At 48.9% G+C, this 18008-nt stretch overlaps 1 protein-coding gene across 1 annotated transcript in view; it reads right to left on the bottom strand.

Moving 5' to 3' along the window:
* Positions 1 to 288: 288 nt before the first annotated feature.
* mospd1 (motile sperm domain containing 1) overlaps positions 289 to 18008 on the bottom strand; it is a 50821-nt gene continuing 33101 nt past the window's right edge. Inside the window, exons 4-5 of the mRNA XM_038775616.1 lie at positions 4356 to 4517; positions 289 to 973 (exon numbers count right to left, since the gene is read on the bottom strand). Of these exons, the coding sequence (XP_038631544.1) occupies positions 942 to 973; positions 4356 to 4517 (194 nt within the window). The 3' untranslated portion in view covers positions 289 to 941. The remainder of the gene's footprint in view (positions 974 to 4355; positions 4518 to 18008) is intronic.

Consider the following 18008-nt stretch of genomic DNA (forward strand, 5'->3'; position numbering starts at 1 on the left):
ACTGACTCTCTGACAGTGCGGCACTCCCTCAGTACTGACCCTCTGACAGTGCAGCACTCCCTCAGTACTGACCCTCTGACAGTGCGGCACTCCCTCAGTACTGACCCTCTGACAGTGCAGCACTCCCTCAGTACTGACCCTCTGACAGTGCAGCACTCCCTCAGTATTGTACTGGGAGTATCACCTTGGGTAATGTACTCAGGTCTCTGAATGTGGCTTGAATCCATGCATGAACTTCTGGTTCAGAAGGGAGAATTCTGCCCACTGAGTCAGAACTGGCACCGTGGATTAAAGTAGAATTTAGGCTTTTTAATAACCATCCTAATTAAAGTTTGACAAGTGCACTTTGTTGAAATAAAAACAGAAAATTCTGGAATTACAAAGCAGATTCGCGAGAATCGGTGACGAGACAGGTTGCCGTTTCACGTTCGTATCCATTGTCTGAACATCAGACAGTGCTTTGCACGGTTGAAGTGCTTGTTTTTAAGTTAGTTACATCACAGTACAGTTAACTAGGTACAGCCAATCCCTGGTAGATTTACACATGCCGTTGTTCACGGATACTCACTGGTTTTGCTCAAGGGACCTGTTATGGAACACACATGATTGCATAGCAAAGCTGAACAAGGAGTAAAAAGTAACAAATGTTCTATTTAATAGAAAGTTTGATGCAGATATGAAACCGTTTATCCAAATCATTCAGAGCAATTAAAACTAAGAAAGCTTATTGACTTGGTGTTTTGAGATTGCAGTTGTTCAGCTGACGGTCTTGTCTCAAAGGCTTGCGTAAACATTAAAATGCACAAAGTTTGATAAATCCATGCTGTACCTGCTGTGGCTGCCTTCTGTCTGAAAACAGCAGTATAGCTCCCTGGAGGAGCAGCCTGTGCCCCAGATTAACAAGTGGATCAGTCCACACTCCCCCTCCTTCAGTCACCGTTTCATGTTCGCAGAATAACCATGGTCACAAGACCTGAAATAAACAAGATTCTGTTTTTGTTTGGGATGGAGAATGTGCATTTATATAGTACGCCCAACATCCTCAGGACATCTCAAAGGGCTGTGCATTCAATGAAGTGTTTTTCAGGCATAGTCGCTTATTTCAGAAATGTGGCAACCAACTTGTGTACATCAAGATTTCACAAACAGCCGGTGAATCAACTGACCACATAGTCTGTTGTGCTGCTGAGGGAGAAAGTGTTGGTTCCAAAAGCAGGAGGGACACCTTGTTCCTCTCCCTGACTATGACCATAAGATGTCTTAATTTAACCGGACAGGGAGACCAGGCCCAATGTAACATCTGAGATGCAAGAAAACACTGACAAAAATAATTTGAACTGAGTATTTTGCTCCACAAGATTAAAGAACAACTTTCTCATTCCCTTGCCTGGTTAAGAGTTGAAATATACTGGATGACAATAAAAAAAAAAATTAAAATACCCAATTACTTTTTTCCATTTAAGGAGCAATTTAATATGGCCAAACCACCTACCCTGCGCATCATTGGATTGTTGGGGTGAAACCCACGCAGACACGGGGAGAATGTGCAAACTCCATGTGGACAGTGACCCAGAGCCGGGATCGAACCTGGGACCTCGGCGCCATTAGGCAGCAGTGCTAACCACTGCGCCGTGCTGCATGATAAATGAACTTGGCTTTGATTTGCAATGCTCTTTGGAATCAAAATTCAATTAGCAACTTAAAGTTTAGAATTTTCTGTCTTTCATACAGTGATTTGTGGAGGTGTGGGACAGGACCTGTAGCTAAAGCAAATCTTGCTGGAAATCAGAAGTCAAAACATAAAATGTTGGAAATACTTGGCAAGTATTGCAGAGACAGATGTCTCTAAAATGACCTGATTCACAGTTTAATTTCTCCCTTCACCTCATTCAGCTCTTTAACAAGAATCACAAATTTCAACAACTTATGAGTGCAACACTCCAAATCCCTCCAACATTTCTTTGAATTTCACCCTCTTGTTGTGTATTAATGGTACCGCTGGCTTTCCCCTTTGACTGTCCTCAGCAAGACCCTCAGCTTCATTCCCTTCTGTCTTCACCTCAGTGAATTAGGAGTTTGGCAAGACTTTGAGCTCTTCTTTCAATACCTGTGTGTTCACTTTGACCAGGAGCTCACACCTACCTGCTCACTCGACCCTTTCAGCCATCTCAATACTCCTCCCTCTGGACCCCTCTCTCAACTCTTCTTACCCACTCTGGATCTTTTCATCAGTGGTCTCAATCTCTCTGCTCCCTTCACCCACTCTAACCTATCTTGCTTTGAACTTGCTCAACTCTAACCTTATACCCAAACCTGCTGACAAGGGTGGAAATGTTATTCTTTAGCATACTGACCTTCACCAAGCTGAATGTCAACTTCCTCACTTCTTGCTGGCAGGCATCAAGTCATTGAACCAACCCAATTTCCTCGTGAAATCTCAACTCCAGAACCTTCAACCTCACAGTCCTACAACCCAGAGCAACACACCTCTACCTTCCTCACAAGATCTTCTTCCTTAAACGGAGGCTCAACTGGTTTCCTTCACCCACCACCCTTCTCTGCCTGAACTTCATACTTTTCTTTGTTCATCCCAGAGTACTTAAGGAAGCGGCCCTAGAAATAGTAAGGTAGCTAAAAAGGACGGTAGACAGAAAACAGGGAACTATAGACCAGTGAGCCTAACGTCGGTAGTGGGAAGTTGCTGGAGTCAATTATCAAGGATTTCATAGCACAGCATTTGGAAAGCAGGGGTGTAATCAGACAAAGTCAGCATGGATTTACAAAAGGAAATTGTGCTCGACAAATCTACTGGAACTCTTTCAAAACGTAACTAGTAGATGTGGTTTATTTGGACTCTCAGAATGCTTTCGACAAGGTTTCACATATATTACTATGTAAAGTTAAAGTGCATGGGATTACGGGTAGTGTCTTGACATAGAAAGCTAACAGGGTGCTCTTTCCAAGAGCCGGTGCAGACTCGATGGGCCGAATGGCCTCCTTCTGCACTGTAAATTCTATGTAAATTCTATGTAAATCTATGAGAGAGACAGGCTTCGAACACTTGAAGCAAAAAGTTGGAATAAATGGGTCTTTATCTGATTGGCAGGCAGTGACTAGTGGGGTACCACAGAGATCTGTTCTAGAACCCCAAGTGTTTACATTATATATTACTGATTTTGACGAGGAAATTAAATGTATTATCTCCAAATTTGCAGATGATACAAGTTGGATGGGAGGGCGAGCTGTGAGGTGGATGCAGAGATGCATCAGTGGGATTTGGACAGGCTGAGTGGGTACATGCATGGCACATGCAGTATAATGTGGATAAATGCGAGGTTATCTGATTTGGTAGCAAAAACAGGAAGGCAGATTATTATTTGAATGGGCGTAAATTGAGAGAGGTGGATACTCAGCGAGACCTTGGTGTCCTTGTGCATGAATTGCTGAAAGTAAGCGTGCTGGTACAGCAGGCAGTTAATAAGGTAAATGGTATGTTACCCTTCATAGCGAGAGGATTTGAGTATAGGAATAGGGATATTTTACTACAATTGTATCGGGCATTGATGAGGCCACACCTGGAGTACTGTGTGCAGTTTTGGGGTCCTTATCTGAGGAAGGATGTTGTTGCTATGGAGAGAGTGCAGAGAAGGTTTACCAGGCTGATTCCTGGGATGGCAGGACTGTCACATGAGGAGAGACTAAGTGGGTTAGGATTATATTAATTGGAGTTTAGAAGAGTGAGAGGGGCTTTCATAGAAAGTTATAAAATTCTAACGGGCGGCACGGCAGCACAATGGTTAGCACTGCTGTCTCACGGCAGCGGGGACCCGGGTTCAATTACAGCTTCAGGTGACTGTGTGGAGTTTGTACGTTCTCCTTGTGTCTGCGTGGGTTTCCACCGGGTGCTCCGGTTTCCTCCCACAGTTCATAGATATGCAGGTTAGGTGGATTGGCCGTGACAAATTGCCTCTTGGTGTCCAGAAGATTAGGTGAGGTTACTGGGTCACGGAGATAGGGTGGAGGTCTGGGCTTACGTCGGGTGCTCTTTCCAAGGGCCCATGCAGACTCAGATTTGATACATTCTCCCCGTGTCTGTGTGGGTTTCGCCCCCACAACCCAAAAATGTGCAGGGAGGTGGATTGGCCACGCTAAATTGCCCCTTAATTGGAAAAAATGAATTGGGTACTCTAAAATTTAAAAAACAATGTTTACTGCCACTCTGGGGGGGTGGGGGGGGGGGGGGGGAGAGATTTAGGAATGTCGAACCATAGATGTGGGAGCCTCCTCAATGCAATCCCTGACTTTAAACACTTTCAGTATCATTCCGCACTCAATTCAATGCTTAATGTGCTTACCTAAAACATAAGCAGCAACTAATTTCTGATTGACACTCAAGTGGAGGTAGACAGGCACCAGAGATTCTGCTTCTCCAAGTGTTGGTAACATTAATGCTGCAATGCAGATGATTCCCAAGAAGACGGTAAGTAAACTCGGTCCTGAAGATGCAGTTCTGGATTCTGAAAATGAATTTGATGTTATTGTGTGATGTATAGAGTTATTCGTTCAGGAGCTCTTACTCAAACAGCAGAGACAGAAAGAGGTGAAGCATTCATTTTGAGCAAGGACCTCAAAGCATTTAACTGAAAAACGTGCCAATTGGCTCTGAAATGGTTTCCTACCCACACCTGTGAAGGAGTGGAACCATTCTCGTCAATCATCTCTGCATCCTCTCAAACAATGTTCAAAATCACCACTTTTTATTGAAATGCTATGTTAGCACAGCAAAAAGCCAACGGAGCGCTTACACATTACTCGCCTGACATTCAGCTGCTGAGTCCTGGCAAGTGCTGATTATCAAATACAGATGCCTCGAAGTAGCTGATATACAAACACAGTTGCTATTGCTCAACTCAATCCAGTGACTCCTGCACACAAATGTCAGGCAAGGGCCAGACATGAGCTGCTGTGTGTCCTGTCATCAAATACAGTAGTTTTCTGAAAGTCAGCCATAAGGTCGCTCATGTGAAGCACAGGAGAGCTGCAAATGTTAGCGGAGCAGCACCGAGAGAAATGGCAGCAATTGAAAGCATAGAGCCAGCGATATGGAAGATCTTATTCACTTAATCTGGACTGAGAGTTCCTGGAAAGAGCAAACAGTAACAATGGCTTCTCAAAAACAAAAACATCACAAAGGCATTTTATGGAACAATTCCGACGAAGGGTCCAGGAATCTGATGCTGCACATCCATTGTTCAGCTGGGTAACAATCAGCTGAGCGTCCAATACAGAGCAATCATACATGGACCATAGAACAGTACAGCACAGTACAGGCCCTTCAGCCCACGATGTTGTGCCGACCATTTATCCTAATCTAAGATGAACCTAACCTACACCCCTTCAATTTACTGCTGTCCATGTGCCTGTCCAAGAGTCGCTTAAATGTCCCTAATGACTCTGACTCCACCACCTCTGCTGGCAGTGCATTCCACACACCCACCACTCTCTGTGTAAAGAACCGACCTCTGACATTTCCCCTATACCTTCCTCCAATCACCTTAAAATTATGTCCCCCTCGTGACAGCCATTTCCGCCCTGGGGAAAAGTCTCTGGCTATCCACTCTATCCATACCTCTCATCACCTTGTACACCTCTATCAAGTATCTCCCATCCTTTTTCCTCCAGTGAGAAAAGCCCTAGCTCCCTCAGCCTTTCTTCATAAGACATGCCCTCCAGTCCAGTCAGCATCCTGGTAAATCTCCTCTGCACCCTCTCCAAAGCATCAACATCCTTCCTATAATGAGGCAACTAGAACTGGACACAATATTCCAAGTGAGGTCTAACTAGAGTTCTATAAAGCTGCAGCAAAACCTCGCAGCTCTGAAACTCAATCCCCCTGTTAATGAAAGCCAACACACCATACGCCTTTTTCACAACCCTATCAACCTGGGTAGCAACTTTGAGGAGTCTATGTACGTGGACCCCAAGATCCCTCTGTTCCTCCACACTTCCAAGAATCCTGCCTTTAACCCTGTATTCAGCATTCAAATTCGACCTTCCAAAATGAATGACTTCACATTTATCAAGGTTGAACTCCATCTGCCACTTCGCAGCCCAGCTCTGCATCCTGTCAATGTCCTGTTGTAACCTGCAACAACCCTCAACACTATCTACAACTCCCCCAACCTTTGTGTCATTGGCAAATTTATTAACGCACCCCTCCACTTCCTCATCCAAGTCATTTATAAAAACCATAAAGAGCAGAGGTCCCAGTACAGATCCTTGCGGGACACCACTGGTCACCGACCTCCAGGCGGAATACTTTCCATCCACTACCACTCGCTGTCTTCTTTCGGTCAGCCAATTCTGTATCCAGACAGCCACATTTCCCTGTATCCCATGCCCCCTAACTTTCTGAATGAGCCTACCATGGGGAACCTTATCAAATGCCTTACTTAAATCCATATACACCACATCCACGCCCGACCTTCATCAATGTGTCTCGTCACATTGTGCCTCAAATAATTCAATGAGGCTTGTGAGGCATGACCTGCCCCTCACAAAGCCATGTTGACTATCTTTAATCAAACAATGTTTTTCCAAATAATCATAAATCCTGTCTCTCAGAATCCTTTCCAATATTTTGCTCACCACAGACGCAAGACTGAAGAGTCTGTAATTCCCAGGGATTTCCCTATTCCCTTTCTTGAACAGGGGAACAACATTCGCCTCCCTCCAATCATCCGGTACTACTCCAGTGGAGAGTGAGGATGCAAAGATCATCGCCAACGGCGCAGCAATCTCCTCCCTCGCTTCCCGTAGTTACCTTGGGTATATCCTGTCTGGCTCAGGGGACTTATCTATCCAGGTGCTTTTCAAAATTTCCAGCACACCTTCCTGCTTAATATCAACCTGTTCGAGTCTATTAACCTGATTCACGCTGTTCTCATGGGCAACAAGGTCCCTCTCTCCAGTGAATACTGAAGCAAAGTATTCATTTAGGGCCTCCCCCATCTCTTCAGACTCCAGGCACAAGTTCCCTCCACTATCCCTGATCAGCCCTACTCTCACTCTGATCATCCTCTTATTTCTCACAGAAGTGCAGAACGCCTTGGGGTTTTCCCTAATCCTTCCCGCCAGGGTTTTTCATGCCCCCTTCTAGCTCTCCTCAGTCCATTTTTTACTTCCTTCCTGGCTACCTTGTAACCCTCTAGAGCCGAGTCAGATCCTTGCTTCCTCCTTCGTCTTGACTGGAAGCTCCACCTCTTGTCATCCAAGGCTCCTTCACCTCACTATTCCTTCCTCGTCTCAGTGGGACAAAACTATTCAGCACTCGCAGCAAGTGCTCCTTAAACAATTCCCACTTAATGTTGTGCATTTCCCCAAGAACAATTGTTCCCACTTTATGCTCCTTAGCTCCTGTCTAATAGTGGGATACAAGCTGTCAGAATGCTGTCTGCCATGTCTGTAGTACAGGGCTCGAAGCCTGTTACCACAACATAACAGGAGGAAGTCATTTGGCCCCTTTAGCCAGTTCTGCCATCCAATTAATTAATTCCTGATTTGCAGCCAAACTTCATATTTCCACCTTTACCCCATATCCCCGAATATCTTTGGCTAACATAGAGCTGTCAATATCAGAATTAAAATTTACAATTTATCTATCACTGGTTGGTGTTTGTGGACGACAATTCCAAACTTCAGTTAACCCTTTCATTCAGTTTTTAAAAAAATTTAGAGTACCCAATTCTTTTGTTTTCCAATTACGTGGTAATTTAGCGTGGCCAATCCACCTGCCCTGCACACCTTTGGGTTGTGGGGGCGAAACCCACGCAAACTCGGGGAGAATGTGCAAACTCCACACGGACAGTTACCCAGGGTCGGGATCGAACCTGGGACCTCGGCGCCATGAGGCAGCAGTGCTAACCACTGCGCCACCGTGCTGCCCAACCTTTTCATTCAAGTGTTTCCTAGGATGGTAGAATGACTCCAGCACAGAAGGGGCCATTCAGTGCATCATGTTCCTGAGGTAGTTAGCCCCACTCCTGACCCTTTCCCTCGCCACCAAAATTCTCTCTCGACAGATGCTTACCTCATCTCATTGTGAAAGTCTCCACCACACTCTCAGGCAGCGGATTGACTGTGCAAACTCCTTCCTCATGCCACTTTTGGTTCTTTTGCCAACCACCTTAAATAAATCGGGGAGGCCCTCTGGTTGCCTATCCTTCCGCCAATGGAAACATATTTTCTCTGTTGACTCCACCCACAAACCCCATAATTTTATACACCTCCATCAACTCTGCTGTCATCTTCGCTTCTCGAAGTGAACAACCACAGCTTCACCAATCTACCATGCTACTGAAGTTTCTTATCCCTGGGACCATTCTCGTCAATCTTCTCTGCACCCTCTCTAATGCTTCACATCCTTCCAAATGTGAGGTGCTCAGAACTGAACGCAATACTCCAGTTGAGGCCATACAAATGTTTGATGCAAGTTCATTATAATCTCCTTGCTTTTCTGCTCTGAGCCACCATATACAAAGTCAAGGACCCAGTTTACTTATTTAAAAGCTTTCTCAATCTGTACCCCCCCCCCCCCCCCCCCCCCAACGCTCTTGCACCCTTCCCTTTCAAATTGGATCCGTTATTCATAGAGTCATTTACCACAGGCCGATTGGCCCATCAAGTGAGCCTATGCCAACTGTCCGCAGAGAAATACAGTCAGTCCCATTCCCCATCCTATCCAAACAGCCTTGAAAGGTTATTGACTCCAAGTCCTCATCCAACTTTCTTTTGAAATAATTGGTTGTTTATGCTTCGACCATCAAAGAACAAAGAAAAGTACAGCACAGGAACAGGCCCTTCGGCCCTCCAAGCTTGCATCGACCATGCTGCCCGGCTAAACTAAAATCTTCTACACCTCCGGGGTCCGTATCCCTCTATTCCCATCCTATTCATGTATTTGTCAAGATGCCCCTTAAATGTCACTATCGTCCCTGCTTCCACCACCTCCTCCGGCAGCGAGTTCCAGGCACCCACTACCCTCTGTGTAAAAAACTTGCCTCGTACATCTCCTCTAAACCTTGCCCCTCGCACCTTAAACCTATGCCCCCTAGTAATTGACCTCTCTACCCTGGGAAAAATCCTCTGACTATCCACTCTGTCTATGCCCCTCATAATTTTGTAGACCTCTATCAGGTCGCCCCTCAACCTCCTTCGTTCGAATGAGAACAAACCAAGTTTTGTTCATAAATTTAGAGTACGAATTATTTTTTCCAATTAAGGGGCAATTTAGCGTGGCCAATCCACCTACCCTGCACAGCTTTGGGTTGTGGGGGCGAAACCCACGCAGACACGGGGAGAATGTGCAAACTCCACAAGGACAGTGACCCAGGGCCGGGATTCGAACCCGGTCCTCATAGCTAATGCCCTCCATACCAGGCAACATCCTGGTAAATCTCTCCTGCTGTATCCTCTGACAGTCCTCATCGTTATCCGCAATTCCACCAACCTTTGTTTCGTCCGCAAACTTACTAATCAGACCAGTTACATTTTCCTCCAAATCATTTATATATACTACGAACAGCAAAGGTCCTAGCACTGATTTCTGCGGAACATCACTAGTCACATCCCTCCAATCAGAAAAGTGCCCTTCCATTGCTACTCTGCCTTCTATAACTTAGACAGTTCTGTATCCATCTTAGTAAGAAGTCTTACAACAGCAGGTTAAAGTCCAACATGTTTGTTTCAAACACGAGCTTTCGGAGCACTGCTCCTTCCTCAGGTGAATTGGTGAGCTGAACCTACCACTGCCTCTTTCTCTCACACAGCACAGCAATGTAAGAAGTCTTACAACACCAGGTGAATTTGCCTGAGGAAGGAGCAGTGCTCCGAGAGCTAGTGTTTGAAACAAACATGTTGGACTTTAACCTGGTGTTGTAAGACTTCTTACTGTGCTCACCCCAGTCCAAAGCCGGCATCTCCACATCATGTATCCACCTTGCCAGCTCACCTCTGATCCCGTGTGACATCACCTTTTGTACCAGCCTGCCATGAGGGACCTTGTCAAAGGCCTTACTGAAGTCCATATGGAGAACATCCACTGCCCTACCTGTATCAATCATCTTTGTGACCTCCTCGAAAAACTCTATCAAGTTAATGAGATCTGACCTCCCCTTCACAAAACCGTGCTGCCTCTCGCTAATACGACCCCTTGCTTCCAAATGGGAGTAGATCCTGTCTCAAAGAATTCTCTCCAGTAATTTCCCTACCACTGACGTAAGGCTCACTGGCCTGTAGTTCCCTGGATTATCCTTGCTACCCTTCTTTTTTTTTTTTAAATAATTTTTATTCAAGTTTTTCAACGACAAATTTTCTCCCCACAGTTAAAGTAGACAAGGTGTGGTTCTACTCCAAAACAAGAAAACTCCCCCCCCCCCCCCCCACAAAACAGAATAATAAATAATAACAAACAATACAAGAAAGAAATAACAAGCCCATAAACAAGCAAAAACAAACCCCCATAACCATCCCCCAAACCCCCCCCCCCCTAACCATCCCCAAACCCCCCCCCCAAGTTGCTGCTGAGACCGACCACTCTCTACCCCTTCGCCAGGAAGTCGAGAAAGGGCTGCCACCGCCGAAAGAACCCCTGTACCGACCCCCTCAGGGCAAACTTCATCCTCTCCAGCCTGATGAACCCAGCCATGTCGTTGATCCAGGCCTCCGAACTCGGGGGCCGCGTATCCCTCCACTGTAACAGAATCCTGCGCCGGGCTACTAGAGACGCAAAGGGCAGAATTCCGGCCTCTCTCGCCTCCTGCACTCCCGGCTCCGAAGCTACCCCAAAGATCGCGAGCCCCCAGCCCGGCTTGACCCTAGACCCGACCACTTCCGACAAAGTCCCCGCCACCCCCTTCCAAAACCTCTCCAAGGCCGGACAAGCCCAGAACATATGGGTGTGGTTCGCCGGGCCTCCCGAACACCTCCCGCACCTGTCTTCCCCTCCGAAGAACCGGCTCATCCTGGCCCCTGTCATGTGAGCCCTATGCAGCACCTTCAGCTGAATTAGGCTGAGCCGTGCGCAAGAAGAGGACAAGTTCACCCTCTCCAGGGCGTCCGACCACGTTCCATCTTCAATCTCTTCCCCTAGCTCCTCCTCCCACTTCGCTTTGAGCTCCTCGACTGAGGCTTCCTCCTCCTCCTGCATCAGCTGGTAAATAGCCGAGATCTTTCCTTCCCCGACCCACGTCCCCGAGAGCACCTTATCTTGCACCCCGCTTGGCGGCAGCCGCGGAAACTCCTCCACCTGCCTCTTAACAAATGCCCTGACCTGCATATACCTGAAAGCGTTCCCGGGGGGAGGTTCCACTTCCCCTCCAGCTCCTCCAGAGTCGCGAACTTCCCATCCAGGAAGAGGTCCCCAATCTGTCTGATGCCTGCCCTGTGCCAGCTCCCAAATCCCCCACCCGTTCGCCCCGGCGCAAAACGGTGGTTGCCCCGTATCGGGGCCCAGACTGAGGCCTTCACTCCCCCCCCCCCCCCCCCCCCCCCTGTGCTGCCTCCACTGCCCCCAGATTTTGAGGGACGCCACCACTACCGGACTCGTGGAATATCTTGCCGGGGGGAGTGGAAGTGGGGCCGTCACCAAAGCCTCCAGACTCGTACCCACACAGGACGCCACCTCCAATCTCTTCCATGCATCACCCTCCCCTTCCGTCACCCACCTGCGAATCATTGCCACATTCGCCGCCCACACAGGTTGGGCAATGCCAAACCGCCTACCTCCCTTCTTCGCTCCAAGAATACCCTCCTTACTCTCAGGGCCTTCCGCACCCACACAAACCCGAGAATAGACTTATTCACCCTTTTGAAAAAAGCCTTTGGGACCAATATGGGGAGGCACAGGAAAAGAAACAAAAACCTTGGGAGCACCGTCATCTTAATCGACTGGACCCTGCCCGCCAACGAGAGTGGCAGCGCGTCCCACCTCCTAAACTCTTCCTCCATCTGCTCCACCAGCCTCGAAAAGTTAAGCCTGTGCAGGGCCCCCCAGGTCCTAGCTATCGGGACCCCAAGATATCTAAAGCTCCTCTCAGCCCTCTTCAACGGGAGCTCACCTATCTCCCTCTCCTGATTCCCCAGGTGCAGGACAAACAGCTCACTTTTCCCCACGTTGAGCCTGTAACCCGAAAAGTCCCCAAACTCCTCAAGTATCTTCAACACCTCTGGCATCCCCCCAGCTGGATCCGCGACGTACAACAGTAAATCGTCTGCGTACAACAACAGCCGGTGTTCCTCCTCCCCTCCGTACAATCCCCCTCCAACTCTTCGAATCCATCAGCGCCATGGCGAGGGGCTCAATCGCTAACGCGAAGAGCAGGGGAGACAAGGGGCACCCCTGCCACATCCCCCTGGAAAGCCAAAAGTCCTCCGACCTCCTCCCGTTCGTCACCACACTCGCCACCGCGGAGCTGTACAGCAACCTCACCCAGCTGATGAACCCCTCACCAAACCCAAACCTCCGCAACACCTCCCACAGGTAACTCCACTCCACCCTATCAAAAGCTTTCTCCGCATCCATTGATGCTGCTATTTCTGCCTCCCCAGCCGCCAGCGCCATCATCATAACATTAAGGAGCCTCCGTACATTGGCATTCAGCTGCCTCCCCTTTACAAATCCCGTTTGGTCCTCATGAATCACCGTCGGGACCACATCATCCACCTTCCTGGACAGTTCCTTTGCCAACAACTTTACATCCACATTAAGGAGCGAGATCGGCCTGTAAGACCCACACTGAAGGGGGTCTTTGTCCCGCTTCAGGATCAAAGAAATAATTGCCCTGGACATCGTCAGGGGCAGAGCCCCCCCCCCCCCCCCCCCCCCCCCCCCCTCGCCTCATTCAGGGTCCTCACAAGCAGCGGGCCCAGCAGATCCGAAAACTTCTTGTAAAATTCCACCGGGAACCCGTCAGGTCCCGGCGCTTTCCCTGTCTGCATACTTCCCAGCGCCTCCATCAGTTCCTCCAACTCGATTGGGGCCCCCAGACCCTCCACCCGCTCGTCCCCTACTCTTGGGAACTCCAGCCTATCCAGAAAGCGGTCCATTCCGCCCGCCTCCCTGGGGGGCACCGCTCGGTACAGCCCCTCGTAAAAGGATCTGAACACCCCATTTATGTCCCTGCCACCCCGCACCAAGTTCCCTCCTGCATCCGTGACTCCCCCCATCTCTCTCGCTGCCTCCCGTTTCCGGAGCTGGTGGGCCAGCATCCGACTTGCCTTCTCCCCGTACTCATATACCGCCCCCTACGCCCTCCTCCACTGCGCCTCCGCCTTCCGGGTGGTCAGTATATCAAACTCCGCTTGAAGACTGCGATGCTTCCTCAAAAGCCCCTCCTCCGGGACATCCGCATACCTCCTATCCACCCTTACCATTTCTTCCACCAGCCTCTCCCTCTCGGCCCTCTTCCCCCCTCTCCCTGTGCGCCAGAATGGATATCAGCTCCCCTCTGACGACTGCCTTCAGCGCTTCCCAAACCACCCCAACTTGCACCTCCCCGTTGCCGTTGGCTTCCAGATACCCCTCTATGCCCCTACGGACCCGCCCACACACTTCCTCCTCTGCCAAAAGCCCCACATCTAACCTCCATAGCGGGCGCTGGTCCTTCCCCTCCCCCAGCTCCAGATCCACCAAATGTGGAGTATGGTCAGATATGGCTATTGCCGAATACTCCGCCTCCACCACTCTCGGGATTAGCGCCCTACTGAGAACAAAAAAGTCAATCCGGGAGTAAGCCTTGTGAACATGGGAGAAAAAGGAGAACTCCCTACTCTCCGGCTTCAAGAACCTCCAAGGGTCCACCCCTCCCATCTGATCCATGAACCCCCCTCAGCACCGAGGCCGCCGCCGGCCTCTTGCCCGTCCTAGACTTCGAGCGATCCAGAGCCTGATCCAGCACCGTATTAAAGTCCCCACCCAGGATCAAACCCCCCATCTCTAACACTGTTGGGGAGGTTTTAAACTAATGTGGCAGGGGGATGGGAACCAGATTAGGAAGTTAGAGGTCAGTAAAGATAGAGATAGAGAAATACAGCACAGAACAGGCCCTTCGGCCCACGATGTTGCGCCGAACTTTTGTCCGGAAGCAGCAACTAAAGCCAGTAAGGTACGAGACAATAAACTCAATGTGACTAAGGCGAAGAGTAGACAGGGAAGAGATGATGAACGCAAAGGGACAGGTGGTCTGAGGTGCATTTTTTTTAATGCGAGAAGTGTAGCAGGTAAGGCAAATTAACTTAGGGCTTGGATCAGTACCTGGGAATATGATGTTATTGGTATTATTGAGACTTGGTTGAGGGAAGGGCAGGACTGGCAACTGAATATCCCAGGGTATAGATGCTTCAAGAGGGATAGAGAGGGAGGTAGAAGGGGTGGAGGAGTTGCATTACTCGTCAGAGATGATATCACAGCTGTGATTAAGGAGGGCACGATGGAGGATTCGAGCACTGAGGCAATATGGGTGGAGCTGAGAAATAGAAAGAGTGCAGTAACATTGTTGGGACTTTACTACAGGCCTCCCAAAAGTGAGCATGAAGTAGAGGTACAAATATGCAGACAGATTATAGAAAAATGTAGGAGCAATAGTGTGGTTGTGATGGGAGATTTTAACTTCCCCAACATCGAATGGGATTCGTGTAGTGTTGGAGGCGTAGATGGAGCAGAGTTTGTAAGGAGCATCCAGGAGAGTTTTTTAGAGCAGTATGTAAATAGTCCAACTCGGGAAGGGGCCATACTGGACCTGGTATTGGGGAATGATCCTGGCCAGGTGGTTGATGTTTCAGTCGGTGATTACTTTGGGAATAGCGATCACAATTCTGTAAGTTTTAGAATACTCATGGACAAGGACAAGAGGGGTCCGAAAGGAAGAGTGCTAAATTGGGGAAAGGCCAACTATAACAAAATTCGGCAGGAACTCGGGAATGTGGATTGGAAGCAGCTGTTTAAGGGTAAATCCACATTTGAAATGTGGGAGTCTTTTAAGGAAAGGTTGATTAGAGTGCAGGACAGACATGTTCCTGTGAAAATGAAAGATAGAAATGGCAAGATTAGGGAACCATGGATGACGGGTGAAATTGTGAGACTAGCTAAGATGAAAAAGGAAACATACATAGGATCGAGGCAACTCAAAACTGGAGGAATATCAGGAAAGTAGGACGAATCTCAAACGTGCAATAAAGAGGGCTAAAAGGGGTCATGAAATATCTTTGGCTAACAGGGTTAAGGAAAATCCCGAAGCCTTTTATTCGTATGTAAGGAGCAAGAGGGTAACTAGAGAAAGGATTGGCCCACTCAAAGACAAAAGAGGGAATATATGCGTGGAGTCAGAGGAAATGGGTGAGATTCTTAATGAGTACATTGCATCGGTATTCACAAAGGAGAGGGACAAGACGGACGTTGAGGCTAGGGATGGATGTTTAAATACTCTAGGTCAAGTTGGCATACGGAAGGGGGAAGTTTTGGGTATTCTAAAAGACATTAAGGTGGACAAGTCCCCAGGACCGGATGGGATCTATCCCAGGTTACTGAGGGAAGCGAGGGTTGAAATAGCTGGGGCCTTAACAGACATCTTTGCAGCATCCTTGAGCACGGGTGAGGTCTCGGAGGACTGGGGAATTGCTAATGTTGTCCCTTTGTTTAAGAAGGGTAGCAGGGATAATCCAGGGAATTATAAACCTGTGAGCATGATGTCAGTGGTAGGCAAACTTGGAGAAGATACTGAGGGATAGGATCTATTCACATCTGGAAGAAAATAGACTTATCAGTGATAGGCAGCATGGTTTTGTGCAGGGAAGGTCATGTCTTACAAACCTAATAGAATTCTTTGAGGAAGTGACAAAGTTAATTGATGAGGGAAGGGCTGTAGATGTCATATACATGGACTTTAGTAAGGCGTTTGATAAGGTTTCCCATGGCAGGTTGATGGGAAAAGTGAAGTCGTATGGGGTTCAGGGTGTACTAGCTAGATGGATAAAGAACTGGCTGGGCAACAGGAGACAGAGAGTAGTGGTGGAAGGGAGTGTCTCAAAATGGAGAAGGGTGACTAGTGGTGTTCCATAGGGATCCGTGCTCGGACCACTGCTGTTTGTGATCTACATAAATGACCTGGAGGAAGGTATAGGTGGTCTGATTAGCAAGTTTGCAGATGATACTAAGATTGGTGGAGTTGCAGATAGCGAGGAGGACTGTCAGAGAATACAACAAATTATAGATAGATTGGAGAATTTGGCAGAGAAATGGCAGATGGAGTTCAATCCAGGCAAATGCGAGGTGATGCATTTTGGAAGATCTAATTCAAGAGCGGACTATATGGTCAATGGAAGGGTCTTGGGGAAAATTGATGTGCAGAGAGATTTGGGAGTTCAGGTCCATTGTACCCTGAAGGTGGCAACGCAGGTTGATAGAGTGGTCAAGAAGGCATACAGCATGCTTGCCTTCATCGGACGGGGTATTGAGTACAAGAGTTGGCAGGTCATGTTACAGTTGTATAGGACTTTGGTTCGGCCACATTTGGAATACTGCGTGCAGTTCTGGTCGCCACATTACCAGAAGGATGTGGATGCTTTGGAGAGGGTGCAGAGGAGGTTCACCAGGAAGTTGCCTGGTATGGAGGGTGCTAGCTATGAAGAAAGGTTGAGTAGATTAGGAATGTTTTCGTTGGAAAGACGGAGGTTGAGGGGGGACCTGATTGAGGTCTACAAAATTATGAGAGGTATGGACAGGGTGAATAGCAACAAGCTTTTCCCAAGAGTGGGGGTGTCAGTTACAAGGGGTCACGATTTCAAGGTGAGAGGGGGAAAGTTTAAGGGTGCCTGGAACGCTTTACCAGCGGAGGTGGTAGAGGCAGGCACGATAGCATCATTTAAGAGGCATCTAGACAGGTATATGAACGGGCGGGAACAGAGGGAAGTAGACCTTGGAAAATAGGAGACAGGTTTAGATGAAGGATCTGGATCGGCGCAGGCTGGGAGGGCCGAAGGGCCTGTTTCTGTGCTGTAATTTTCTTTGTTCTTTGTCTCCAGGTCCGGGATCAGGCCCAACATTCGCCGCATGAAGCCCGCATCGTCCCAGTTGGGGGACGTACACATTAGCCAGGACCACCCGCTCCCCCTGAAGTCTACCACTCACCATTACATATCTACCTGCACTGTCCGCCACCACATTGGACGCAACGAACGACAAGCCCTTACCGACCAAGATTGCCACCCCACGGTTCTTTGCATCGAGCCCCGAGTGAAACACCTGTCCCACCCAGCCTTTTCTTAGCCTCACCTGATCCGTAACCTTGAGGTGCGTCTCCTGGAGCATAGCCACATCCGCTCCCAGCCCCCTCAAGTGTGCCAAGACCCGGGACAGCTTCACCGGACCATTCAGCCCCCTCACGTTCCATGTGACCAGCCGAATCTGGGGGGTCCTCCCCCTCCCTCCGCGTCGATCAGCCATAGTTCTCCCTCAACCCACCACGTGCCAGGGAACCCCCCAAGCCCGTTCCCCACAGTGGCAGACCCCCCTCCCAACCCACCCCTTCACTAGCTGTTTCCTTACAGCCCCTACAGCAGCAACCCGGTGCCCCCCCCTTCTTCCTCCCCCCTGAGCCCCCCACCCCTCCCAAGCTAGGGCCCCCCCCCTAGCTGCATTACCCCTAACATTGTACTTCTGTAAGTCAGCCGACTCCTGCTGACCCCGGCTACTCCCGCCATACCAACGACCCCCCCCAGCCCCCCAATGCAACACAACCACCAATCCCCCCTCCCAGTGCCGGCCCCGCCCCCAACTCCTCCGGTGCGGGAAGAAAGCCCGCGCTTCCATCCCGAACCCCGCCCCCCAACCCAACACGCGGGAAAAAGACGGGCACATGACCCAGCGGGACCTCAAACTGCTCCCCAACCCCCCACCAGTGGAAAAAAAACCCAAAAAGCGCCACGGTAAATAAATAACAGCCCCAAAAGATGAA

This window comes from Scyliorhinus canicula, chromosome 17 (genome assembly GCF_902713615.1).
Source record: "Scyliorhinus canicula chromosome 17, sScyCan1.1, whole genome shotgun sequence".
NCBI lineage: Eukaryota > Metazoa > Chordata > Chondrichthyes > Carcharhiniformes > Scyliorhinidae > Scyliorhinus > Scyliorhinus canicula.